Source organism: Embiotoca jacksoni, unplaced genomic scaffold (genome assembly GCF_022577435.1).
Source record: "Embiotoca jacksoni isolate LCO1_2020_lvr unplaced genomic scaffold, fEmbJac1.0.p SCAF_11, whole genome shotgun sequence".
NCBI classification, from domain to species: domain Eukaryota; kingdom Metazoa; phylum Chordata; class Actinopteri; family Embiotocidae; genus Embiotoca; species Embiotoca jacksoni.
Window position 1 is genome coordinate 7,323,126 of NW_027185241.1, and position 27,878 is coordinate 7,351,003.

A 27,878-nucleotide genomic window follows, 5' to 3' on the forward strand; every position below is an offset into this window, starting at 1 on the left:
CTCATGTTGACAGAGGAAGTCCAATCAATAATGCAATGTCCTATGAAGCCTCGTTCCCATAACGTGATCGGGACACAGTCCAAATGACAGGCCATCAAAAAGACCCGTCAGCTGCTCAATAGTTTCATTTCCCTCCGAGGCTCGTCCGAAGACGGAGAGCAGAAGCTTTAAAGCCACGTGAGGAGAGGAGATACTGGGAGGAGGAGGAGGAAGAGGAATGAGGGAGGGTGGAAGGTACGAGACGTAATTTACTGTAGGCGATCTCTATCGAAATTGGCCAGAGGACTGAGAGAGGAAGGACAGGAATGGTGGGTCTGTTGCTCTGTGTAGAGCACACTGTTTCTATCTATATTTTATTTCAATGTCATACTGTTGCTTTTATATCATGTGTGGTAATACCGGGCTACTTTAAATTTACCGCTGACTGAGCCCCCCCACTTTCATTCATTGGCTGTTTTTTGGTGATTTGATTCAGCTTTAATTCAGGAATGATGATGTCTGTTGTTTATATTTAGCTGTAAAATGTAAATAGGCTCTTTTTCCTCTGACAGGAGCCAGACATGGAGGTGAAGGGCGAGATGGAAATGCTGCCCAAAGCCAAACACGAACAAAACGGAGATTTAGGGTAAAAAAAAAAACTAAAACTAAAACCTCTTTAGATTCTCTATTTGTCTAAGTTCCTATGGTGATGCTTTGAAACACAATACATCAGTAGAAGTACTTTACTTAGACACTTCACATTTTTTTCTGCACAACATTTCAGAGGGAAACACTTAACATTTTACTTTACTAGCCTACAATTATAGGTTAAGGTATAAGGTTTAACTTGGTTAAAATAATCGAAAAAAGGAGTCAAATATGATGTGTTGGGAGGAGGAGGAGGAAGAGGAATGAGGGAGGGTGGAAGGTACAAGACGTAATGTACTGTAGGCGATCTCTATCGAAATTGGCTCTAGTATTCTGGTATGATTTATGATAAGACTTAATTTATTGATAAAAATCTACTCAGCATTATATAAAGTAATTGAATTTAGGCTCGCATTTATCAGCTGCAACATTAAAATGATGTACACATAATGGATCAATCCAGTGATGTAATATCCATTACCCTGAAATCCTGCATAATGAGTATTTTAAGTATATTTTAGATACTGAAGTAGTATTTTGTATAAATTTTTTAAATGAATACGTGTGTGCACTTTTACATGTCTGACAAAAAATACAAAAAATTCGATGTAAATGTGTTTGACATCTTTTTTAATTTTTTTTATAAATGACTTCTCCAGACTGAGTGATGAGGAAGACAAAACGAAAGGAAAGAAAAAAGAAAAGGAGGAAAACATGCCCATGGTCGGCCCCATCGCTGTGGTAAGCTCAGCCTTCACTCTGTGATCTCCCTCTGTCAGAGCCTGTAGTCAAGTTTCTGAAGCAGCTTATTTCTCCCTTTTCTGCTGCGTATTTCTATGGAGTGGTGTGTGTGTGCGTTCGTGCGTGCGTGCGTGCGTGTCTGTTGGAACAGAAAACAGGAAAAGTAGTTTGTCTGAAATTAGCCTGAGGTTAACAGGTAAAGTTGATAGTTGTGCTACAAGTCATATAATTTTACAGGCATAACAGCAGTGTGTGTGTTTGTGTTTGTGTGTTAAGGTTCGCATGAGTGTGTGTGTGAAGCACTGTCGGGGAAGTGAGGATGGGAGTACGACACATCCTCCTGTTGTTTGATTGAACTCCACCAGTCTCCTGCTGTTAAAGGATAATGGCTGCTTAGAGTTTAAAGTTTTTTCCTCCTGATTTCTTTATTTAAACTGCTCTCTTTGGTATTTCCACACACTCTCTTTCATGTGAGTGCAGTTCAGGTTTGCAGACAGGTTGGACATTTTTATGATCACGGTTGGGGTGATAATGGCCATGGCCAACGGGGTAGCGCTTCCTCTCATGTGCATCGTCTTTGGAGGTATGACGGACAGCTTCATATCGGACTCCATGGGGTCCCACATCGAGGTGTCCTTTCCCAGTGAGTTTTCAGACACAGTCGTAATAAATAAATAATTATGTGTTAATGTAGCACTTTTTAACCATGTTTTTGTTCACTTTGTTTCTTCAGATTTTACACATATACAGACAAACAGCACATTACAAGACGACATGACAGTGTAAGATTTGATGTGATCAGCAACACAACAACAGAGCAAGCTGTTTTTATTGGATGAAAACATTTACAGATCATGCAAATAAAGTCGTACTGTGTTCGTAATTTCTCTTCTCCCAGCTATGCCACCTACTACTCCATCATGGGAGTCTGGGTGCTGATCGCAGCCTACCTGCAAGTGTCCCTCTGGACCCTGGCAGCCGGGCGGCAGGTCAAACGCATCCGCAGCTTGTTTTTCCACCGCATCATGCAGCAAGACATCGGTTGGTTTGATGTCAACGAGACAGCAGAGCTGAACACGCGTCTCACTGAGTGAGTAACACAGAAATTACACTCCGTTTCACATTTCATTTCTCCTTTTACTGAAATACTGAAGTGTAACTGATTCAGTGCACTGATCATACCTGCTGTCAGCCCTGCTGAAAATGTATGGAGACATTTACGATAACATACTCCTGCAACAATCATTTTTGTCAAATTATTAATCAGTCATTTAGTCTAAAGAATCAACTAAAAGTGAAGAATGCCGATTGCAATTTCGCAGAGCCCTAATTGACTCACTGTTATGGAAGAGTAAAGAAAACAGAAAATATTCACATTGGCGGCGAGTACTAATGATTTACTGGCATTTTTTTTTTTTTTAATAAATGACTTTCTACAGATCAAATACTCATTTAATCACACTGTAAAGTTAGTTTGTTTTCATGACTTTTTGTTTGATCATATATTATATTCCTATGTCTGGAGTTAAAATATTAAAATCTGGATGAATTAACTTGCACAGTTTTTGTAAAATGTTTCTCGTTCCATGTGTGATTCAGAAATGTTGCAATACGCGGAATATCATTGGTGTTTATATTTGCTTTTGCAGTGATGTCTATAAGATCCAGGAGGGCATTGGTGACAAGGCGGCGATGCTGATCCAGGGTTTCACCTCTTTCATTGTGTCCTTTATCATCGGCTTCATCAAAGGCTGGAAGCTCACTCTGGTCATCCTGGCTGTGAGTCCTGCGCTGGGCATTTCAGCTGCACTTTTCAGTAAGGTAAGCTGGTCTTTTAAACCCAATGTTCTCTTCTGCCTTGCTGTCCTTATGTTTTGACGTTGATCATAAACACAGAAGCCTCTGCAGGTATACTTAATAGCATTGTGACACTCTCCTCGCCGTAACAGGTGCTGGCGACCTTCACTACGAAAGAGCAGACTGCATATGCCAAAGCTGGTGCTGTGGCAGAGGAGGTGCTCTCTGCCATCAGGACAGTGCTTGCCTTCAGTGGTCAAGAGAAAGAGATTGAGAAGTGTGTATTGAAAATAGAACAACATTTAATACTGTGGGTGACGTAAAGTCTTGTTACGTTTTAAAATCGTCTGGCAAAGGATGAGTTTTTGTGAGAATTAATGTCATTTCTACTCAACAAATCCAAACATCAGTGCCAGGCAGATAAATATTGTTCAATCAAGTGATTGTAGTCTTGGAGGAAAAAGGCTGTAACTGAATAAAACTGTTAGAAATTGAATTAGTGTTTTCTACAGATGCTAGCCCAACATTTGTCTGTGCAGACAAGCCCTGCTGTCACTGCAATCTAATTTCAGTTGTACTACTGTACATACTTGATCCTAGCTGTGCTGCCCATTGAACTAGATTACATGCTTGTATCTGTGTTGCATGTCAGATATCACAGGAACTTGGAGGATGCTAAGAGGATGGGAATAAAGAAGGCGATCTCTGCTAACATCGCCATGGGCTTCACCTTCCTGATGATCTACCTGTCCTACGCTCTGGCCTTCTGGTACGGCAGTACCCTCATCCTGAGTGAAAAGTACACAATTGGATCTGTGCTCACTGTGAGTAGAAACATTATGACTGAATTTCTGCTTCATTTTTACCTGAAAATGGAAAAGACTTTTGGTGTTGCTAACACTGAAGTGTGTCTCCAGGTGTTCTTTGTTGTGCTTATTGGAGCGTTTGCGTTGGGACAGACCTCTCCCAACATCCAGACCTTTGCCAGTGCCCGGGGAGCTGCACACAAAGTGTACAACATCATTGATCATGTAAGGAATGCAACATTGCTGACCCAAAGTACACCCGTTAAAAGTAAATACCATTGATTTTTTTTTCTGCTGGACAGTTGTCAGTTTGTATTACTGAACATGCACCGCTGTACTCTGGCACTCTGGAGAGCTGCTTTGATGCAGCCGACAATCTGGAGTCAGTAATGATACGTTGGCTCTAATTGGAGCACCCGCTGTTTGAATGGTTGATGTGGCACAGCTGTGGCTCTCCCCTTCCTGCGCTCATTGTGAATCAACTTCCACTGACTGAATTCAACTTACTTGGAAAGAAAAAATTCAAACCTGAGCATTGAGATTATTAACATAGTGAAATTCACTAATCAATATCTGGTTTGCAAACTGTACAGACAGAAGCTTTGTCCATGTAGCTTCAGAAATATGGGTCGTGTTTAGCTTGCACTGCGCACGTTAGTCTCTAAATAAGATAACGCACTCGAGTTAGTTTAGAAAAGCAGCTAAAGGATAGAAGCATTTGAGAGACTACAGGCAGCGGAGCACATCTGTTTGCACATGTACACAAATGCACACATTCTCAAGCAAAACAGAAAAAATATGAGATCCCCTCAGGCCTTTTTAGCAGGTTCATGGTCCAGAGATATTAAGACTATTGCTTCCAAACCTTGTAAATGATTAATGTTGCACCTAAAATCTGTTCACACTGTGGACACTTTTGAAAAGCAGCTCAGAAGCAGATTTCAGTTTTGCTTGGTTTTATTTCTTTTATTTCTGTTTGATTGTATATTAATCTAATGTCTTGCTCTTGACTTTTGTTCTGAAGCATAAAGGTGGTTTATAGATACATTTTATTGTTTAGTGTGAAATACCAAAAAGGTTAGGCTTCCGAGCAGCACATAAAGCAGACTCAAATCATCCCTGAACACAGAGCTCAACCTTTGTCTGCTACAACACAAGAGGGAGAATAAAAGACTTGTTTGGTGTGTGCATGCGTGCGTGTGTGCATGCGTGCGTGTGTGCATGCGTGCGTGTGTGCATGCGTGCGTGTGTGTGTGTGTTGTGTAAATAAACATTAGCCTTGTTAAATATGCTCACCCTAACCTGAAGGTCCAATAGCCTTCCTCCAATTGTCTGTTTGAAGTTATGATTAGAATCACATTCTTGATCCCACTGTGGCCAAACTACAAACCACAGCTGAGTTTTAGAAGGAAAATTTGAATATTGTTGACTCTTTTTTCCTGAACAGACACCGAGCATCGACAGCTATTCAGAAGCCGGCTTCAAGCCTGACCTAATCAAAGGAAACATAGAGTTCAAGAACATCCACTTCACCTACCCCTCGCGGCCGGAAGCCAAAGTATGTTCCCCTCTGACACTGACTGTTTACCGAACTCTAAAAGAGAAAAACATCTGCAGACATCGTGTTATATAAAATTGTATTTCATGACCGACGCTGTTTACATTTGTAGATTTTAAATAACTTGTCTCTGAGTGTGGAGAGCGGACAGACCATGGCCTTAGTGGGAAGCAGTGGCTGTGGTAAAAGCACCACCATCCAGCTGCTGCAGAGGTTCTACGATCCTCAGGAAGGATCTGTAAGTGATACTTCTAAAGTACTTCATGCAAAGGATTGATCTGGTATGTGTCCTCATATCTTGCATCCAAAAAACATTATCAGACTCACTACAGTTTAAAATCAATCCAAAAAGTGATGGGAGGATCGAAATTGTAACCTGTCGCCCACATTTGTTTGATTTTTTTTTTTGTGTGTTTCCTTTTTATTTTTCATTTTATATAAGCAGGTATCACATAAAGCAGAGAATTAATGAAAGTGTTTTATTCAGGACTTAGTTTTTTCCTGCTTATGGGGTATTAAATGGTTTCAATTCATTTTAGAACATGGGGAAAATCAACTCGCAGACTCTAAAGATTTGCTTAAAATGCAGTGAACCATGAATATCAGATTCGCATTTGCTATTTTTTGTCATGATATACTGAGCTGAGAAACCAGTGGTTGCCTGAAAAGTGTAAAGTGTAATCTTACAGTGTGCTGTGGAAAAACACAAGTAATATATAAAGTATACATGAATTGTAGTAAATGGTAGTAAATGATTTAAACTAAGTGCTGCATCTTTTGTCTTGATCGTTGCAGGTGTATATTGATGATCACGATATCCGTTCTCTTAACGTCCGCTACCTGAGAGAGATGATCGGCGTGGTAAGCCAGGAGCCAATCCTCTTCGCCACCACCATCACTGAGAACATCAGATACGGGCGACTCGACGTCACGCAGCAGGAGATCGAACGAGCAGCCAAGGAAGCCAATGCTTACGACTTCATTATGAACCTTCCCGATGTAGGACTTTATTTATGACTCACTGTACTCTGGGCTTCTAAATAACTCTGACCAGCACATTTTTAATTCTGAGACTCTTTTTGTGGAGCAGAAGTTTGAGACGCTGGTCGGAGACCGAGGGACTCAGATGAGCGGAGGGCAGAAGCAGAGGATTGCAATCGCTCGAGCTTTAGTCCGCAACCCCAAAATCCTTCTGCTGGACGAAGCCACATCTGCTCTTGACTCTGAGAGTGAGACCATCGTGCAAGCTGCACTCGACAAGGTCCAGACACACACAAACGACTCATACAGAACACACACTTGGGGGTTACTTCACACTTTGACATGGCACGGCTATTTTAAATAGATTATAAATCAGATGACTTTGTTTTGCTACTTGCTTTCGTGAAGACAGTGGTGTGTCTCTGGAAATAACACTGGTCTTTATTCCACTTTGGTGCTGTCTGAAATATCTTAACTCCCACACACGTGAATCTGGCTCCTCTTAATGGACAAAATTCTGCTTTACATCCATCAAATTTAGTTCAGATATTCATTGTGCCTACAAGATTAATCCTAATGGCCTTTATATCCCCTCACCTTTTCATCAACAAGTCAAAACTTAACTTTGTTCAATGCTTTTGCCTCAGCTGTACTTTGTGATTAATGCAGTTGTTAACATGCCAAAGTAATAGTAAACATCCCATGCAAAATATCAGTATGTTATCAGTGTGATTGTGAGCAGGATACCTTGTTGATGTTAGCATATAACTCAAAGCACCATCGTGTCAAAGTTTAACCTCATTAAACTGCTATTATTATTGCCTTTTATATGAAAATTAGCAAATTTCAAACATGTTGTATGCACACAAATAAATATTTAATTCCTTCTTGTCAATGTAAGCTTACGCATAAAAACTATCTTTGTGTGCAGGTCCGACTGGGTCGCACCACACTAATTGTGGCTCACCGCCTCTCAACCATCAGAAATGCAGATGTCATTGCTAGCTTCCAGAGAGGTGAAATTGTCGAGCTGGGAACTCACAGCGAGCTGATGGAAAAAGAGGGAGTCTACCACACACTGGTCACCATGCAGGTAACATGGACAGACGTTGGTTTGAATGGCTCTCAGGGCAGGATGTTGTTATTTCGGAACAGTCTTTGATATTGTGTGTGTGTGTGTGTTTGGTTTCCTACCGCAGACCTTTCAGAAGGTTGAGGAAGACAAGGAGGCAGAGTGTGAGCCATCTACTGATGAGAAGAGCCCATTAGACAAGTCTGGGGTCTTCAGGAGGAAGTCCACAAGAGGCTCCTCGATCACTGCCTCAGAAGGAGAGAAAGAGGAGAAAGAGAAGTTAACTGATGGCAAGGACAAGACAGAAGAGGTGAGCTGGGTCAACATTTACATTACTATGAAGAAGCTTATACGTAGATATTTATTATCCAAACAGGATGTACAATATTGTATACAGTCCATCACCCCGTTTCCTCTGATAAATAGTTAAAATGAATAGCCTTCCAAAACTTCTGTTCCAAACTATCCCTTATTACCACAGTTTTTAAAGATATGGTCTAAAATTAGAAAAATATTTTTGTTGACAGGATGGCTGCTCTTGGTTTTTACCACTTTCCTTTTATCCTTCCCTGCATTCATACTTGTATTGTCTCCATTTCTGAATCTCTACCCAAAGACAAACAAAAGAGAGACATGACTCGGCTCTTTCTCCCTCTCTCTGCAGGATGAACATGTTCCCCCTGTGTCATTTCTTAAAGTGATGCGTCTCAACATTTCCGAGTGGCCTTTCATTCTGGTGGGGACTATTTGTGCCATCATCAATGGAGTAATGCAGCCTCTGTTCGCCGTCATCTTCTCTAAGATCATCACTGTAAGTTACTCTTGGCACCATGAAAGTTACTTTAGTGTTTCATGTTGATTGCAACAGTTTTTAGGAAGTGTCGGAGCCTGCAAAATAATTGTTTTTACCTCCTCTCAGGTGTTTGCGGAGCCAGATAAAGAGGTTGTAAGGGAAAAGGCCACTTTCTTCTCCCTCATGTTTGTTGTTATTGGAGGTTTATCCTTTATCACCATGTTTTTGCAGGTATGCACACACATGCTCATGTTAACTTAGATTTAGTTGACTGGTGTTTTCAGTGGCCTAAAAACAATAGTTATTCATATAAATAAGGCATTTTGGTAATTCAGTTTATTAAGTTAGATGAGAAGTTCACTACACCAAGAACAGGGGGAAGCAGCTGCCCTGCTGGGTCTATTGGTAACCTACAAAGCTTTTTATATCATTACATCCTGTATTTTTAAATAGCGTATGAAATAAAATTAGAAAACAAAAAAGCTTTGGACAGAACCAGGCTAGCTGTTTCCCTCTGTTTCCAGCCTTTGCGTTAAGCTAAGCTAAGCAGTTCTTGCTGTTGCTGTATCGAACTCCCGATAAGAAGCGACATTTTAAAATGTCTAGCTGGCTTTAACCATATATGACGAAACTCAAACAATAATATTACTTGACTTCTCTCTCTGAATCTTGAACGTAAAACCAAGAATGTTTAAAAAAAAAAAAAAAAAAAAAAAAAGTGGAAGTCTTAATGCCCATCACACATCCAGTTAGATATTGAGAGACAGAGCTTCTACAAGTGACCCCTGCTCAGACATACTTCAGACAGTGTTGCCATATGATCACATGCAGGTGACATCACAGGTGTCAGTGTCTATACTATAATATTTATGTCTGTTTTTCTTTCATAGGGTTTCTGTTTTGGGAGATCTGGAGAGTTTCTCACCCTGAAACTGAGACTTGGTGCCTTTAAGTCCATGATGAGACAGGTGTGTGCAACAAACTGAAATGAGAGACCAACTTGGGGTTCTGGAGGGGACCACTTTTACATTTTTAATCCGCCACTGGGTGGTTCTTCTGTCTCTATTTGAAGAGACCAGGAGGATGACATTAACAGAGCAGACACTATGGTTTAGTTTAATGAAAGGGGGATGTGCCCTGCACCGATCAGAGTTCAGCTACATTTCAACCTAAATGTGATGACATTTGATTGCTCACGTTACAGCACTGCCAGTATAAAATCTGATAACACCACAACCATACATGCCTATACACACACCGTCCTTATACAGTCGAAGTTTATTTCTTCATGAATCATGACTGAGTATGTTTTTTTTTTTATAAACTTGAATTGTTGAATATTTAGTATAGAATGTTTTCAGGGGCTTTAAAGCTAACAGTTTGACATCCGAACAATGGGCTACTATTAGCTGGAAATGTGAACCTATTTCTGGTGGCTGTTGCCTTATTTTTCTCAAAATAAATTTATTCTATTTATATTCATGGCCCATGAAAATCATTTATCATGTTTTTTCGTAGGATCTCAGCTGGTTTGACGACCCCAAAAACAGTGTTGGAGCGCTCACGACGAGACTGGCCACAGACGCAGCCCAAGTACAAGGGGTTAGTCTCGACAGCAGTCACACAAACAACAAATAAAGCTATTCGCTTTAGACTACTACAATGGATTGTCAAATCAAATCAATGATCCTGTCGTCTTCTTTGTATCTATCTTTCCCATTTGCTCAGGCTGCAGGAGTACGTATGGCGACACTCGCCCAGAACTTTGCCAACTTGGGGACTGGTGTGATCTTGGCCTTTGTGTATGGCTGGGAGCTGACCCTACTCCTCCTGGCTGCGGTGCCCTTCATCGCAGTAGCTGGAGCCGTGGAGATGAAGCTACTCACCGGACACAGTGCCGAAGACAAGAAGGAACTAGAGAAGGCTGGAAAGGTAAGATATTCAGTGTCAGATGTGCCAGAGGAAGACTCGCATGCTGACTCATTTTTACGATTTTCGAAGGATGAGCCATATTTGTTAAAACACTGACCTTGTGATAAGAGAACATGTTTGCATGGTGTGTCTCTACAGATTGCCACAGAGGCCATCGAGAATATCCGTACTGTTGCCTCTCTCACCAGAGAATCCAAGTTTGAGTCTTTGTATCAGGAAAACCTCACAGTGCCATACAAGTACGACAAGTGAAACGATCTATCCACAGATCAACTCCATGATAAAAAATGAACAGAAAGGATTTATGTATTTTAATCAGAAGCAGTTAATGTGAGGCATACTCTCTCTGATGCCACCTTTCTCTCACTCTCTATGCAGGAACGCCAAGAAAAAGGCCCATATCTTTGGTCTTACTTACGCCTTCTCCCAGGCCATGATCTACTTCACTTACGCAGCTTGTTTCCGCTTTGGAGCCTGGCTCCTTCAAGCAGGAAGGATGGATGTGGAAGGGGTATTCCTGTGAGTAACCACAGAGCCAGATCTTGTCATGTCTCATAATCAGGAGTTTAACAGTCAGGGGTTTTAGTTTATGATCGAGAAGATATTCGAAAGTTCGCACGAAGTTGTAGGTGACAGCAGGTAATGTCTACCCAAAGCACTCTTGTTGGGAGCAGAGGCTGTTTATATGGCCGTTAATCATTAATCAAGTTTCTATCTGCTATATAATGAGAAAGCCCAAAGTTCACAGCATCTTGAGCCTCTGAACGACCATAAATATATAAAACACAACACAGCATCCAAAGAAACCAAGTAAGCCTGGCTACCTTCTAGGAAATGTATTTTATCTTGTGATGGACAGGACATCGAAAAGTATTTATTTGGTGTACTATAAGAAATATAGAAACAAGCAGATATACATGTATACATGCTAACATGATGACATTGACCATGTTCACAATCTTTGTTTAACATATTAGCATGCTATTTGGCACCAAGCACAATATATAGCTGAGGCTAATGGGAATGACACTAGTTGTGCAGGAGGAGGAAAAATGAAACGATCACCAAGAGACATCATTTGGGAACTATAGTTGTCTCCTTAAAAGTGTGACATTGAGCGACATTCACCTTTCAAGGAGGGCAGAACATCATTGTCCAAGACTAAAAAAAGGTGCATCAGTTCACAACAACACAATCGTAGTTGCAGGATTTGGCTCTCCGATACTTTCTGTTCCCCAAAACTTTGATGTAAGAAACACAAGACATGACCCAGGTTTGACAAAGTCAGAAATAGTCACCGGTCAGATTTGATGTGACAAATGTCCTGTGCACCTCTGATCTGTGAGCTGCACTCTATGGTGTCATCAACATCTACAAACACACCATGTACACACACAAATGGTAAAGCTAATGTGAATGTGACTTTCTCTCCCAGTGTGATTTCGGCTGTTCTGTTTGGTGCCATGGCCCTTGGAGAGGCAAACGCCTTCACTCCAAACTACGCTAAGGCCAAGATGTCAGCCGCCCACCTAATGATGTTGTTGAAAAAAGAGCCTGCCATCGATAATCTCTCGCAGGAGGGAGAGTCACCGGTACATAACACAAAGCCCCACACAAGCGAACACAATCATTACAAATCAGTTCTTTAAACAAACAAAACGTATCACTTTTCTGTCTCATCTCTTAAAACTGCAGGACAAATTTGATGGTAACGTGAACTTTGAGAGTGTTAAGTTCAACTACCCTTCACGCCCTGACGTGCCCATCCTACAAGGGCTGAATCTGAGCGTGAGGAAGGGAGAGACTCTGGCCCTGGTGGGGAGCAGCGGCTGTGGAAAGAGCACCACCATCCAGCTGCTGGAGAGGTTCTACGACCCCAAAGATGGGAGAGTGGTGAGAAGACTAACACACACACACACACACACACGCATGTAATTAGCTGCCTGACAGCCATGCCTCTTCACCTACTATCAGTTAGCTAATGGTTACCTGGCCACTATGTTTATGGCCGCCTTACGAGCAGTTGCTGATGACAACTGGAGGTGTTGTGAAATCTATGTAACGCGCGCTTTTATCTCGACAACTTCACTCACCATTTATCCAGACCAGTGAGTGAGAAGGAGAATATTTATTACTCCCTCCTGGTCTCGAACCTCTGAGAATCCATACATCAGGCGCAACTCTCACACTGCAGTGTTCATGGCGGTTACGTACCCCCAAAGGGAAGCTCTCATCTCTACCGTCTGCCTGCTTCTCGGCTGAGAAGATTTTAGACAAGTCGCCTGGTGAAATGGACGATCAGAAGAAAATGAAAAAATAAAAGGAGAGAGGCCCTGGCTATAGATGAAGCTACATTTAAGTGCTGGACAATAAGCAACATGTTCACCAGTAAGGGACCAGGTCAGACTAAAACACTAGCTAAGACACACACACACACACACACACACACACACACACAGCATGGCGAGCTAAGTGGCTGACAACAGTGTGACACAATCGCCTGCAGGCTTCACAGTTTGCACATCTCTTCATCAATGATTTACTGTACATCATAGCAATTTGTGCGAGACACCGATTGCATGACATTGAAGACAATATGTTTCTACCATTAAAAAAAATTGTAAAATTGTGGACTTGCTATCACTATATTGTGAAACAGAGCACAGTAAAGTAATCATAGTACGTCCATAAATAACACAGTTGCCTGTGACAGATAAAAGACAAGGATCATTATTGTTATCTACAGGAATGCTAATGCATTACAAGTTACTGCAATATATTATATAGCCCACTGATAAACCAATGATAGGGAGATATGGCTTGTATGGTTTTTCTTGTCTTATTGATACTGTGTGATTTTAAATTGTTGTCTTTTTTTACTGTTATTGTTTTTGTGTGAACCCCAACATACCTTGAAAACAGTTTTTAGAGGGACAACTCATTTGTCAATCCCAAATGTTTGTATAATATCATCTGGATATCTTTCCTCCCAACATAGTGGCCAAATGTATAACTACTCAGGGATCTGTTACATCAACAAATGGGATTAGCCTACAAAGTTAGTGGTCTGGTTGTTAGTATGAACAGGTTGGCCCAGAAAGAAGTCAAATGTCTCCCGTGTTATCGGAAGGTCTCTGTTTCAAAGCCCCTCTTTGTCAGTGTATACAGTTTAATAATAACCTTGTGTTTTGAAATATAATTTTCATTTCTGAATCCACAAAAACTGTCACTTAGTGACTTTTCAAAACTGATGTGTTCAGTATTTTTGTATAAGAACTGGATCACTACAAACTAACAGATTATTACCGTCCTACTCTGCTGTTCCTCTGTTTATTGTGTTGCTGTCAGACCCACAACTTGACTGTCTCACTTCACTCTCACTGCTCTCATGTAGTTATTTTCGGCCATAGCAGGCAGTTAAAATCCCATTGTGTACTAGCGTCCAGTTACCAAACAGCAGACGGACAGCGTTAGCAGACACAGCGAAGCATTTAGCAGTTAAAGGACCAGATATTTCCTTCAGGGGTCACTGGAGATAAAAAAAAAAAAAAGAGTAACAATATTTAAATATTAAAATTAAAAACTCCAAATTAGTGCTCATGCTGTTCCCCTAACTGAACATAAAATGTGATAAAAGTTGTTTTTTTGTCCTCAACTGGCCAAAAAAAAAATCTGTCATTGCAGGATCAAGACATCAAGACTCATCACTCCGACTGAAATAATCTCTGCTACCATTTTCTCCTTCAGGTGCTGGACAGTATGAATGCCAAACACCTGAACATCCACTGGTTGAGAGCCCAGATTGGCATCGTATCCCAGGAGCCCGTGCTGTTTGACTGCACCTTGGCCGAAAACATCGCCTACGGAGACAACAGCCGCACTGTGACCATGGAGGAGATACAGGCAGCTGCTAAATTGGCCAACATTCACAACTTCATAGAAGAGCTGCCACAGGTACATTTTCTGCATCTTTTAAAGTGAAGAACAGCTGCACTTCTGCGATACTCTCAAGTATAAAAAAACTGAAAGAACGATAAATGAAGTCACTTTTTTATTAGTGCCGAGTCTTAATTGGAAGACCAGTTTCTCTGCAGTGGTTGGCATGAAAGCCAGATTGAAACTTCACCAGGACATTATTAAAACTGATTAAATAAGTAACTTGAATATCAAGTGCTTTTTCAAGCATGTTGCTGAGTAAGCACACATCAGATATGGGTCCAGGTTTGATAACTTTAACAGTGGTTTTAAAACAGCAGTTTTGAAGGCATTAGAGATGTATTACAATGCGTAGCAGAGTTGGCAATGCTAAGAAAGATCCTTTAAAAAAAAAAATGTTTTGCATTAACTGGGCCTTTATATTGATTTGCAGTTATCTTAACGTGATCTCAAGGCTGTCTCTTTCTGTTTGCTTGAGCAGAAGTATGACACACAGGCAGGTGATAAGGGGACCCAGCTGTCAGGTGGTCAGAAGCAGAGAATAGCCATAGCCCGCGCCGTCCTCCGCAAGCCCAAGCTGCTGCTGCTGGATGAGGCCACCTCTGCTCTTGACACCGAGAGCGAGAAGGTGAGTGTTTCTTCTTTCTACCACTCTAGCTCCTCAGGGTGGGGATTCATCGATTGATGAATAAAGGGGTGTTCAACCTGAACAAAGCCGCTGGTGGCAAAAAGAGTGACATTAATGCCTTCCACAAATGACCACATCACACCACGAAGATCTGTGAGTAGGAAGATCGGAATACAAACGTAAACAAAACGCTTTTTTTTTGGACAAAATTTGACCTGTTGAAATGTGTGAAAATATTACAGATAAATGATTTGTTCATAAAAGAGTTTGCAGACCAGCTCCACACTTGGTTTATGGCAAAGATGATGAATTCCATGCCTCTATGTCCATCCTATTCTCTTCAACATGTCTATAAATGTGGCACAAATGTTCACTTGGACTCGGGGATGAACTGGATGGATTTTGGTGGTCAAAGGTCAAAGGTCACTGGGACCTCACATTCGTCCCATCCGTCTGTTCCATTCTTGTGAACTCAATATCTTGGAAATGCCTTGAAAGAATTTCTTTATATTTCATATGTGGGATACTGAATTGGTGGCACTAAACTTGGGTGTCGAACTTGAATGCCTCCAACTTTGTGTTTAATGAGAATCGGCTTCACTACATATATCACGAGTCTGGACAAACACGGATAAAAAAGGATAAAATAATTGTAAATTACTGTGCTTCCATTGTAACCAACCAAACAAACTCTGATGCCCATATATCACAGTACTTAAAAACAAGAGTTAAGAAAGTAGCTAGTGGTAGAAAATCAGTTTATGTCTGTTAAATGGAGCAAAAAGCAGAACTTCACCTATTCATACCCTTTAATAAAAGTAGGAGTAACTAAATATAGATATGAATTTTGAGGCAGTATGCACTTTCAGATTTCAACAACAGCTTTGGAGTGGATGCATAAAGTGTAGTCACTGGAAAGTGAGTAAAAAACGAATCAAAATGAACATGAACTCAGCATGTGTCATGCCTCACTGGTCTGTCTTGTGAAAAGTATTGTTGATCGAAAAACTAAAGCTGCAAAAGGCACCATCATTCCCAAAATGTTTTGCCCGAGTCAATGCTGTCATCTCTCTGCAGATGGTGCAGGAGGCCCTGGATCAGGCCAGCAAGGGCAGGACGTGTATCATCGTGGCCCACCGTCTGTCCACCATCAAGAACGCTGACCGCATCGCTGTCTTCCAGGGAGGCGTGGTGGTTGAACAGGGGACACATCAACAGCTGCTGGCAAAGAAGGGAGTCTACCACATGCTGGTCACCACACAGATGGGCAATGCAACAGAATGAGAGGACACAGGGATCAATACTGCACCTATATGTTCATAATCTTCACATTTCAGGAGGGCTGGATTGAGCACTTGTGCCTTGTATCAGCAAGTCCCCGTTTCACATTTGTACAGTTATACAAACTCCGACTGAGCAGCTTCAGCGAATCAGTTGGGGATTGAATTTGCGTCGTGTGTGTTTCACCCTTGGTTATAAAATCTAACTTCTGTGCTATTGTAACAGTAGAAAAACTGCAGGTGTAAATTATTAAGTTGATTACTTAACATGCTTTAAGGCTTGCTGGGACAGTTTCAGTAGTAACACCTGTGTTTTTTCTACTCCGACAACATATGAAGTCTCCTGTCTGGAAAAACCTTTTGCGTCTTCTTTCTGCTCCTCCTTGTTTGAAAATATACACTCCCGGTTTGTGCTGTATTAACAGGAACCCATTAGAGACCTAATTCATGGGAGACATTCTGGCCTCTTTCAGTAGGGAAAGCACAAATGCACTAATAATGGCTGCACTGCACTTTGGGGGAGATCCTGCTTTCATGCATGCTGATTTACTGTCTTGGCTTATTGGGACACGTAATTGAGCTGACCTTTCCCTACTTCCCTACCTAAAAGTCAGCTTTTCTTCCTTTTCGCCCTCCGCACCACCTACCTCATTTTGGGATTGGCTTCACCTGCTTTGGGAGTCTGTAAAAGATGGTTCCTTCCCAAGATGTCACTCTCCCAGGCACCAGCCTTCCAGGTTTGGTGTCGAGATTATCCTTTGTTCAAGCCATTTGCTGTTTCAGGTTAGCACCTCCACATGTTCTGAGTTATCCTTAGTTTAATTAACTTGTTACTGTGGCGATTTCTCTCCTTAGTTATGCCTTGAAGCCAAACAATGGCCAGTCCTTCTTCATCAAGGGTGGAGCTATTTAACGCCAACTTAGCAGTTGATTTCCTGACACCACTTTTTGTGAAGTGCAAACAAACAATGACAAATGTACAGTGATCAAAACTAATAATGCCCTGGGTTACTATCATAAAGTGTGCCTCCAACAATGGGATCATCATCACAAATGAGTTGTGTTTTGTATGAAATGTTTCAGGTCAAATTCTGAGATAATAGTGTTACTGAATGAGTTAATAATGGAGCAGAAGTGCCTGAGCAGTTTAACATGCGAAAAACTGTTCTACACAAATGCTGCGCAAACGTGAACTCATTCACACACACATTAGCTGCAATCACCATGAATCAAATTCTGTCTAGAAATTTTTGGAGAATGTGCTTGTATGTGACTATTAAAGTTTTATATTCAAATTCTGAACCATCGCATTGTTTTATTAATTTAACTGGACAAAGCTCAAATGTTTGGCAATCGCTCAACTTTATTTATTTTTGCACGTAAATCTTTAAGAGATAAAAATAGTACATTCTCATTGACATTTTTCATTTATAAAAGCTAGATGACAATCACATTATAATGTAAGGCTTTAAGTGCAGAGGTAACGTGGGTTTCTCAGTGATATTCTACGGTGCTAGTCCTTCATAATGCCGGGGGAACATTCAGTTGTCTTTAACTTGACAGACAGAAAACGTGCAGTGTGCAGAACATATATGGTGCAGCGAACAAGTTCATGAGGTTTTGGTTCAAAGAGACCATACAAACAAACAACATTTTTATCATGCAGCTACTAAAGTAATCCAAAATAATTTGCAGTTCCTCAATATAGTGGAAGACAACCATTAGTTATAAAAGTCACACTTTTTAAGTAAGTTTAAAAGCAATAATGATATTGCAGCTATTGTTCATATTTTTCATTTTGTTAGGCAATGGTGCAAGCTGACTTTTTTAATGCATCTAAATTAGCAGTGATGTTTAACTACAGACACATCACCAATTAAATTCTTCTGTCAACATAATCAATTATTAAATCACACTTATTTCCTATTTTTGACCAAAAACACAAGTCAAATAAAACACTAAGGCTTGAAAAAATAAGTACCTCCCTTAGAAATTGGTGACCTTTAAACATATTTAGACAAGCAAACAGTTGATCAAGATAAAGGTGGAGAAGCTCATTTTATGTGTGGTGTTGTTCAAGTATACCACCTTTATCTCTCGGGGCTGTTTCAAAGGGAATCAGAAAAAAAAAAAAAAACTTTCAGTGCCATGTACTTATTTTTTCTCACAACTATAAATATTGATTTCTAAATAATTCTATTTTATTTTATTTATTTTTTTTAGTTTAAATTCAAAAACTTGGTATTATTGTTTCATATTTTAGTTGAATTCAGCAGAACAGGGAGATGATTCAAAACCTACAACATGGCAAATTAATTTGAGGTTATATCAAAGTTATTTTAGGGGTTTCATTGGAATGCATTTTCACAGTTTAAAACTAAGGCCAGCCATTTAAAATGGAAGTTTTCTTCCACTCTTCTCCACCTCAGAAAAGTCACCTTGGTTCAGTTGTAAGCCACTCGGCTCAGACATCAGCATTAAGTTTATAAGTGGATTAATACTGTCAGGTTTGAAATTTAACAGGCTCAATAAAAATCATACTGAAATCAGGAAATATATATACAGCTAGAAAAAAAAAAAAAAAAAAGGAATTTTTTTTTTTAGTGCAAAACCAGTTAAGATCACTTGGTAATACAGATTCTGCACCTTTGCATTGATTTTTGCTAATCTATATATTACTATATATATTACGCGACCCGAACTGCGTGCGTATTTAGAGTCACACAAGGACACAGAGGTAAAAGATAAATGCTAAAATGAACCTGTTCCTCTCCTCTCTCTGTTGGTGTGAGCACTTATAGCTGAGACATGGTGGCCAGGTGCAGCATTTCATGCAGGGAGCTAGAGAAGTTATTGAATAGCGACACAGCATCTGTCTCACGGCAAGAATTCCACGCTGAGATGGAGATCACAAATCTGTAAGGAAGGAAGAAAGAAAGTGTGGCTTTTAATACAGCTGCTGAAAATGCAGAGGAGATACAACACTTAACAGCTGTACGAATTCAAGCACGCTGGTGGAAGTAAAAACGTATAATGGTAAAAACTACTAAAATCATGTTACAAAACTGACTGACACTGATGCATGACAACTCCCTACCATTTGTGAAAATCTCAGAGCAAAGAATGAGCAGCCTTTATTTTGGCTGATTAGTTGTTGTTTTTTTTAAGTTCCCACATACAGCTTTTATCTCCCGAGAGGTTTTAGCTCAATGAAAATCCATTCATGTCTTGTCTGCCCACCTGTCATCTCTGATGCGGTAAAAGAAGCCATAGCCGTGTTTCACCATGGGAACCACGGACCCCAGAACTGTAGTGTAGCCCACCAGACTGGACGATAGCACAAAGTTACCACCGCCACCACTGCAGACACAAACACAACTCTGTTACGGAGACAAAAGGTTACATTTTGCTATGTTTACACCCAATAAACAACAGGAGCAATCTCTGTACTTTTTCCATCTGCCCTGTAAATGCATATCTTTGTGCTTCTACACCTGTTGCTTGATTATGTAACTCACATTATTGACACGGTCTCCAATAAATAAATCAGCTTTCCTGTCAGTACCTCCTTGAGTAGAGAGGATCCGTGAATAGCTCTGGAGTTGGATGTCCATCCTCTTTGGCGATAAGATACAGCCCGAATAGATGCCTGTCAAAACCTGAAAACAAAGGCACAAAAAAAGACCGAACTGACATCACAAAGACTCTTTAGACGGGTCTTTAGTGGCAAACCCTTTTACTTTAACTCTTGTGGACTCACTGCGTATGTCTACAAGATGAATTCCTGTGGTGCCCTTCCTGAGGTAACAGGGACACGCGTCTAAAACCTTTACTTCATAGCACCACTGGTGGTCAAAGTTACTCTTTTAATGATGATACAAACAGTGAGTATAGTAATGTCTATTATTGTAGTAATGAGAGCTGACTACATTTTTTTTTTTTTTTTAATTAATTATCAAATAATTCTGTGAATGTTGAATAAACTAACCTTTTCCTTCCTGGGCTTCAGCCATCAGTTTGTTGTGTTTATTGAAGGCCTGCAGCATGGCTTTCCTCCGGACCTGAGAGAAAAGTTTACGTAACATGTCAAAGACTGCAGATCACTTTCTTTTCTGTGATTTTACCACAAAAAGCATTCTCAAAGATACACACATTCAGATCACATTTGGGGTCCGTCATGGCCTTACACCAGTTCACGGTCTCCTGGGTGCAGGGTCGCATCGTCTCTGTCCTGCCGTGGTAGAACTTGCGCGTCATTGCTGTCTCATAACAACTTCCTGGCCTGAGAGAGAGAAGAGGGGACATCGTGGTTCATCCAATTCATTAGCTTCAAATTAAATAATACTAGTAAACGCAGTAGTAAATAGGTGTGAAAATGTGCACACTTTTTGTGCAGTCTATAATAGGCCAGCTGCATCGCCAGCTGAACAAAGGTGTCTGGATGCAGCTTCTTCTGTTTGACGGCTGATTTTCCAAACGATGTGAAGGCGTAACACAAAACCTGGAGGTCCTGTGTCTGTAAAACCAGAGACAAGAGCTGACAGTCAAGACAACTGGGACAATGACCAGGTCATCGGCTCTTTGTAGTGAACTTTGATGTCTAACATCAGCTTACCGACTCCAGGTACTGCTGTTTGGCATGGCTGATATCACTGCGGACTTTTTCATCTACAGTGAACAGCAGCTCCTCAGGGAGGGATACTGATCTGACTGTGGTCGAGCCCTAAACAGCAACGACATCGGTGTGTGAAAAGTGAAAGGAAATATCACTATCAGTCTAGTTTATATACTGAATAAAGTCATAGTCAGTCTTTACCTTCCATTTGCCTTCTGTGGCTTTGACTTGCTGGTCCACATACCAACACATAGACACCAGAACCATAGCATCATACGGTGCATGCTGCAAAACAATGGACGGGAGTTTTCATGTGTTTTTTTTTTTTATATATCTCTTCAAGAATTATGCTTTTAAACAGTTTAATTCTTCTCGACAGCAAAATGAGATTATCTTGAAACAAAAAATGTAATATTATGTATAACGTATACATACTTACATCACAGGTGGAGCCAAAAGTGCCGTCTGAGAACACGATTGAATTGTATGATTTGTCGCCCCAGCGGATGGTGGGGTTTCCTGTAAGAGATTCCCTGGTAATCTTCGTTCAAAATCAAAAAAGGTCACAAAATCAGTCACACGGTTCTTTTCTGGTGGTCTAAACATGCTGTAAAGGGTGAGGCGTGAAGTCATGAATAATTCAGATCCGTGAGGCACGTACATTTGTGTAGTTCTGTGGAGAAGAGTAGGGTTTCACGTCGTCCAGGGACATGACATACAGGCTGCTCTGGATGGTCTCCAGGATGGTTTTATTGTGTGGATCAATGTTTATGAGATGCTCCCTGGCCTGCAGGGAAACCGAGAAGTGCCGATCGTCAGACGTGCTACGGTGATATACTGTCAGAGCGTATTCACAAACATGCTCTGTAATCCGTTGTAGCTCTCGTGAGTGCCCCTACCTTCGCCCAACGAGTCCTGTCCTCGGAGGTGAGAGCGGCCACTCCGACTCCCTCTGGCTCTCCCTCACAGCGCTTCTTCACATAGCTCAGCTGCCTACACGGGTTAACACACGCATAACAACCATGGATGCTTTCCACTCTCTCTGCAGGGTTAATCAAATTAATTTTGATATCTGGATCAGTGGCAGAACGTGACTGGATGGATTAACCCGATGCGTGTTGACACATACCGGTCGAATGGTGATACATAAAATGCAACAAAAACAGAGACTGAACATCCTCCTGCAGCGCAACTCGGTGTAAAAAACATTCTACTTCTAGGTAGGTAGGTAGGTATATACTTTATTAATCCCCGAGGGGAAATTTTTTAATTTTTTTTTTTCTAGTTTACAGCTGTACCATCTCACAGCCCGCAATTGGATACAAAACACGTTTTATCATTCCTTCCTGCAACAGACAGGAAACATATTTAGGACTTTTGTAAATTATATTCAAACTACCCATTGAAACAGGAATGATAGCTACAGCTTGAACATCATCCGTGTTGATCCATAAAATGAATATTCATTTGAAAAAAGGACAAACACTTCTATCAATCACACTCTGAGATGCCCTGGTGCAGCAGTGGATTCTTAAAGGGTGTATTTCTGGATTATTTCTACATATTATAGGCCAGTTGAGATGCTGTGTCTCACATCACTATATTGCATCTCTCGGTCTTCCTCTCTTTCTGACATGAAAAAGAGATGCATGGTGCCATGTTATCAAAAGGAGCGCACCCCTTTGGTTATTCCCAGAAAATACTACAAGTGTAGCGGCCTCCTGTAATGTTAAATCTTTGAAATACAACAGTAAGATGTATATTTTTCCTTGTTTTATAAAAAATTAAAAAAAAAAAAAATCAATTAGGAGTGTTACCAGCTGACAGTTCATGGCGTGAACAGGAAGTTTGTTGTCTCTTGGGTACTAGGTTTTCAGATTTGGGTTTTGTCCTTGAGTGGTGTGTGTGTTTTTGTGTGTAATCGTTACCTGAGAAGTTCTGGAGGTGTGAGGATTTGTCCATCACAAATTGCATCAAATGTGAATATCCGTCCACGACACATTACTACCATGTGGGAGGGGCACGGGCCCTCTCGCTCTGTGACACAGCACAAAATGCACATTACACAATGGTGACGTGAACGTGGATCAAATTTTTGCAGCTGTATCTGAAGGTAAGATAAGATAAGATAAGATAAGAGCAGAGTTTATTCTACCCGTCTTGAAGTAGTTAAGAATGACGTCCTTCTTAATTCCAGGTACTTTACAGGTGGAGAAGAGCATTCTGAACTGGTCCATATCCAACAAAGTTTTGCCAATTTTCTGGGGAGCCAGCCTCTCCCTGAAATATATAAAGAGGAAACGAATTCCATACATGTACCGTACGCCTTAAAAAAGTAGAGCAACTTGTGCTCAACACACCACAAAAAAAACACAGCTTGTAGAAATGTGTGTGAGCATGTCTTACGTGCGGATCAGGTTCCAGTACTGTAGAGTGTGCCATGCGCTCACACTTGCTCTCTGCAGGGAAGTTCCCTCTGCAGGCGGCCAGCAGTGCTCCAGGTAGGGCGCCGGGCCGGCAAAGTTCACGTTCAGCTGGGAGGGGATGCGGGGCTCCAGATACGCCGCGTCTAACCACCATTCTTCCAGCTGGAGAGTAAAAAGAAAACAGTCAGCTCAGTAAAACGTCAGCGGATTTGTTATAGACCAAAACAAGCCAACTACAGTTACACACCCAGTTCTTCTTTATCTTGGCTCTCTGCAGTAGTTTCTGGTGCAGCTCTTTGCCAACACCTTCCTGGAATTTCCTCACAATGTCCACTGTAGCTTTAAACTCTTTCTCAGATGCAAAAGGATGAACTGGAGCACATTGAATGGAAAACGGGAAAATACAAAATTAGTCTGTCTGTTAGCCGAGAGTACCAGCCTCTGCTGTAAAAACGGCAGATTTGATTTGTCCACTGTGAACATACAGAATATCATGAGATTGCTATCTGCAGTGGTTTTCAGTTAACAGATGAGTCATGTCAAAGGTTAACTGGTCAAATCTCTTGCCGTCTCCATGTGTTTGACATCATCAGTTGTGCTGAGGTATTGTTAGTATACAGAAAAAGAAATGTATTCAAGCAGTCCAATAATCCATATTATGGCCAGAACTAAAGAGGAACAACAGTCCATTATTACTTTCGGACAGTCTCTCTGAAAAATGGCAACAACTTCAAGAAAATGTTTCTTCAAGAGCACTCGCAAAGCTTTTAAATCCTGTGAGTAAACTGGCTCTAATGAGAAACGCAACCAGAAAGGAAGACCAAGAGTTCCCTCTGCTGCAGAGGAGAAGCTACCAGCCTCAGAAATGACCAATTAACTGCTGTTTTTCAACCGGACAATGAGCCAAAACACCCCTCTCAACTATGCGAGAGCTGTTTGACTAGGAAGAGAGGGATGCATCACATGATCTTAACTCCATAATCACCCGACCTTAACTGAACCGAGATGGTCTGAGATGAGTTTGACCACAGAGTGAAGGAAAAGCATCTAACAAGTGCTGAGCATACAGTGAAGGTGGTAGAGAGCATGAAGAGTGAGCAAGGTAGGTAGGTAGGTAGTTACTTTATTAATCCCAGAGGGGGAATTTTTTCGCTACAGCATACAGAAGCAATAAGATAATAATAGAATAATAGAAAAGCAATAAAATAGCAGTAAAACAGCAGCAAAGCTACAGTCAAAGCTTAATGTGGCCTTTATTTAACCCCGTGTGATTTTTCTGTTGTATTTATTGTCCTTTTGTTATTGTTTGCCGAATGGTTGTGTTGTTACTGTTGACTGGACAACAAATTGCCCCCGGTGTATAATAAAGTAATCCTTGAACCTACTTTTAAAAATCAAAAAATTTAAATATATCTTTATTTGTTTCCTACGTAGCTCATTTATAGTTTTGATGTCTTTAGTTTTGTTATGCCATTTAGAAAATAGGAAAAAAATAAGGTTTCTCCCAAACTTGGTTGGTACTGACAAACTTGCATGTGTATACTGATATCTAATATTCAGAATTAAAAACCTACTCAGTATAGTATATGGTTGATAGACAAAAATAGTTGTACCTATAACACGCACAGAGCTGATAAAAAGCTGTTATTTCCGGTGTTGTTTGTATATTTTCATTAAAACATAAATGCAGCCATTCATTTACCAAAACTTATGAGTTCATAGTTTGGTCTAATTCAACAGTTTTCAGGAGTGTCCAACGTTTATTTCCTTGTCCTCACTATTGGCCAATTCAACCTGGAGGCGGTTTAAAAGCAAAGATAAGGTCTTTGCAGAACACCTTTGCACTGTTAGTTTACACAAAGCCACTTTGCTTATAAAGGCAGAAATGTCCTTAATTATTTACGAATTTTTGTTTTGAGTATTAAATATTTTGGAGTCTTATGGCAAATATTTAAGAAAGGCTGAAATAGAGTAACTCTGTGACACCAGGCATCCTACCTGCATCCAGGTACTTAGAAAGGCTGCTCTCCAGGGACGGGACAGGCAGGGGCGGCAGACTGCTTTGGTGCTGGAAGGTCCGCTCTGGCACCGACTCTGACAAATGAGTCACCATTTCTTCTCCCTGTAACACAAATAAACATGACTCTGATATACGACTCATCTGCAGCTCACACTATCTCGAAGATGAGTTCGATGAATTATTCCCTGTTCCTTACTAATGTACCATAGCTGGTACATTTATAAAATAAACCTCTGTAATAGTCTAACATCAAACGCTTCATATACGATATGGATACAGAAAATTAAAAAAGACAAATGACCAAATGCCGAAGGTGTAGTGTGTCTGGAACTGTTTTGCTGTGAAAAATGAGGCCATTATATCTTTAAAACACTTACATAATCACTGTACAGGTTGTGCAATATCAAAAGTCTTGCTTTGAGCAGATGTTTGTGAACTTTCACACAGATTTCACATTTGGTTCCAAACAGATTTTATATATTTTAGAAACAAACACAACTACTTTTAACATGCACATGTAAAGCACATGTAAAGTACTGCATATATATTTTGAGAAATCTGTTTGAATTTGGCCGTAATCATATTCAAAAAGGCATTTTAATGAATAGAAAAGATTAAATAGTGCATTTTACAGATGATGGTGTTTTTATAGACCTTTAATGTGGCATCAATATTTATTTTTTATTTTTAACTGGACATTTATCATTTAAGTAACATTTGCTGTTCCAGCAGCTCTAATGTGAGGATTGTATCTTGCTATACATCCTTGTAATACCTTTTGGCTTTGGATTACTGGTTGTACAAAACAAGTCAACATTTAAAGTCATTTTCTGAGATATGACAGACATAAACAAAGTAATCAACTATGAAAATAATTGTTAGTTGTGGCTCAGGGTTCAATGTTAGTCATATATGGAGTAAACAGTGCGACTATAGGGTTTTCTGTACCACTATTAACACCGAGGTGCAGCACAAACGTGTTTTTTCATAGCACCTACATCGTTACCATGAGCTTTTTTTGCTTACCAATGTTTGGTAATTATTATTTCTATGGCAAACAGAGGACTTTTAAATAAACACTGTAATTATAAAAAAAAAAAATTAAAAAAAATAATACATAGTATTTTGTCAGATAACTGCCCACCACAGGATCTAGGCCAGGGGTGTCAAACATACGGCCCGTGGGCCGGATCCGGCCCGCCAGGGGGTCCAGCTCGGCCCGCCGGATGACTTTGCTAAGTGTGAAAATTACAGAAAGACATAAATTGCATTTCTATGAGAATATGGAGGTTTATGAGTACAAACGTTTCGTAATTTTTTTTTTAATCGATCCAGTAATTGCTTCAAAAACAGCGTAAATGCGACGTCTGCTCCGGAGGAAGAAGCTGCTGCTGGGGAATCTGCAGAGGAGAGCCAAGGCAGATAAACAGTGGGCTGATGTCTGCGATTTTGGTCTTTATGTTTCTAGTTTATTGTAGAAAGACCTTTAAAATAGGGTTTATCATCCAAAAACCTTCACCAATGATTTAAACATAGATAAATATTGTCGTTATGTATGCGTTATTATGCTATGAATTTACTGGTCTGGCCCACTTGAGATGAAAGTGGGCAGTATGTGGCCCCTTAACTAAAATGAGTTTGACACCCCTGATCTAGGTCCTCTAGAAACCCAGGAAAACCCTGCTCCAGCAATTAAACCGTGAAACCTGACGGTAGGCTGCTTCCAGTGAGGCTGATTACACCCGAGCAGGTCAACACAAGAGTTTTAATTTTTACTAATAAGTCTACTACTCTCTGTCCGTTTCAGCAGCAAACAAACAAGCGGAAATAACAAAAAGGAAATGCCTTTTTTTCTGCCCGTTTTAATGTCCTACAGTGACATTTTAAGAAGCTATAAATGTCCCAATCTGTTGCAAAGCTTCTGTATTATTTATCCGTCAATGTAACTTGGCTATTAAATACCCAGTTTAGCAGAAATGTAGACGATTAAACTGATTCCTCGATTTACTCAGATAACTGCATACAAACACAAGGCATTATTATTATTATTCTATAATTCAAAATGCACCTGCTCATTATTAATTCAGCCAGTGTCCGGTCACTTACTTTCTTCGTGTTACTTACGGCGCATTAGCTAATTGCTAAAGCTAAATCAACAACAGTGTTTAACTTCACGACAAAACTTCATTACCAGCACTGTTAGCTCACCTTCTTCGGGATACGTTGCCCCAGCAGAAATAGAGGGGATTTGGTTTGTTTTGTCGGTTTGTCAGTGCGTAGGAGCGACTTGTTTGGTTTGTTGCTCACCGCTCACCTTTACCCCACTGAACTACTGTCCCAGAACCAGCCCGGAACATTCAACTGCGCATGCGCGGGCTGTCGTCTCGCTCCACATTAGTGGAACAATGAGGCCCTTGGATGTGAGTTTGTATGCTTTAGAGGTGTCGAGCGGATTAATGCACGGGCTGTGGCAACAACCACATGACCAGGATAGAGTAAATGAGACCTAAAATATGGACCATGCGTCCAATGGGGATTTGTAATGGTAAAATAATGATAACAGCTGAGTAATGTGGACAAACAGATTGAGAGGTCAGTGATGCAGTGGACCTTCCTCAACAAGAAAATCAAACAATTCTTACAAATACGCAATATAGGATGGGTTG

At 40.6% G+C, this 27,878-nt stretch overlaps 2 protein-coding genes across 4 annotated transcripts; one reads left to right on the top strand and one right to left on the bottom strand.

Annotated features, from left to right (window-relative positions):
- The first annotated feature begins 89 nt into the window (after positions 1-89).
- On the top strand, positions 90-17,447 carry abcb4 (ATP-binding cassette, sub-family B (MDR/TAP), member 4). Of its 2 annotated transcripts, none has more exons than XM_069142820.1 (28): positions 90-308; positions 552-625; positions 1,287-1,368; positions 1,849-2,011; positions 2,102-2,150; positions 2,267-2,458; positions 3,018-3,189; positions 3,318-3,442; positions 3,818-3,989; positions 4,083-4,196; positions 5,419-5,529; positions 5,642-5,767; positions 6,325-6,528; positions 6,620-6,790; positions 7,442-7,603; positions 7,710-7,892; positions 8,247-8,393; positions 8,502-8,606; positions 9,266-9,343; positions 9,894-9,977; positions 10,104-10,307; positions 10,446-10,546; positions 10,686-10,826; positions 11,743-11,899; positions 12,003-12,200; positions 14,055-14,261; positions 14,725-14,871; positions 15,949-17,447. In XM_069142820.1, the coding sequence occupies exons 1-28, from the start codon at positions 306-308 to the stop codon at positions 16,153-16,155; spliced, it is 3,879 nt and encodes a 1,292-aa protein (XP_068998921.1). In that variant the 5' UTR covers positions 90-305; the 3' UTR covers positions 16,156-17,447. The 2 variants fall into 2 exon arrangements, with proteins under 2 accessions (XP_068998921.1, XP_068998922.1); XM_069142821.1 differs by having other exon boundaries at positions 90-234.
- Positions 17,448-17,497: 50 nt separating this feature from the next.
- On the bottom strand, positions 17,498-27,550 carry crot (carnitine O-octanoyltransferase). 2 transcript variants are annotated; one of them, XM_069142823.1, is made up of 17 exons: positions 27,421-27,550; positions 25,191-25,314; positions 23,440-23,564; positions 23,173-23,354; positions 22,922-23,046; positions 22,695-22,803; positions 21,666-21,759; positions 21,428-21,553; positions 21,206-21,307; positions 20,968-21,051; positions 20,767-20,874; positions 20,537-20,667; positions 20,304-20,433; positions 20,140-20,212; positions 19,717-19,810; positions 19,392-19,511; positions 17,498-19,067 (listed from the first exon to the last, which is right to left on the bottom strand). In XM_069142823.1, the coding sequence occupies exons 2-17, from the start codon at positions 25,303-25,305 to the stop codon at positions 18,947-18,949; spliced, it is 1,839 nt and encodes a 612-aa protein (XP_068998924.1). In that variant the 5' UTR covers positions 25,306-25,314; positions 27,421-27,550; the 3' UTR covers positions 17,498-18,946. The 2 variants fall into 2 exon arrangements, with proteins under 2 accessions (XP_068998924.1, XP_068998925.1); XM_069142824.1 differs by lacking the exons at positions 23,440-23,564; positions 27,421-27,550 and having other exon boundaries at positions 25,191-25,230.
- Positions 27,551-27,878: the final 328 nt, after the last annotated feature.

What these genes read in the sequence shown, in the direction of transcription:
- abcb4 (XM_069142820.1), top strand. An exon ending in CAGCTGCACTTTTCAGTAAG is followed by an intron (nt 3,190 to 3,317) that starts GTAAGCTGGTCT and finishes TCGCCGTAACAG; the next exon opens with GTGCTGGCGACCTTCACTAC. An exon ending in ACGCAGCCCAAGTACAAGGG is followed by an intron (nt 9,978 to 10,103) that starts GTTAGTCTCGAC and finishes CCATTTGCTCAG; the next exon opens with GCTGCAGGAGTACGTATGGC.
- crot (XM_069142823.1), bottom strand. Translation starts at nt 25,305, where the DNA reads ATGGTGACTCATTTGTCAGAGTCGGTGCCAGAGCGGACCTTCCAGCAC. An exon ending in CTCCACAGAACTACACAAAT is followed by an intron (nt 21,308 to 21,427) that starts GTACGTGCCTCA and finishes TTTTGAACGAAG; the next exon opens with ATTACCAGGGAATCTCTTAC. An exon ending in CTTTTGGCTCCACCTGTGAT is followed by an intron (nt 21,052 to 21,205) that starts GTAAGTATGTAT and finishes ATTGTTTTGCAG; the next exon opens with CATGCACCGTATGATGCTAT.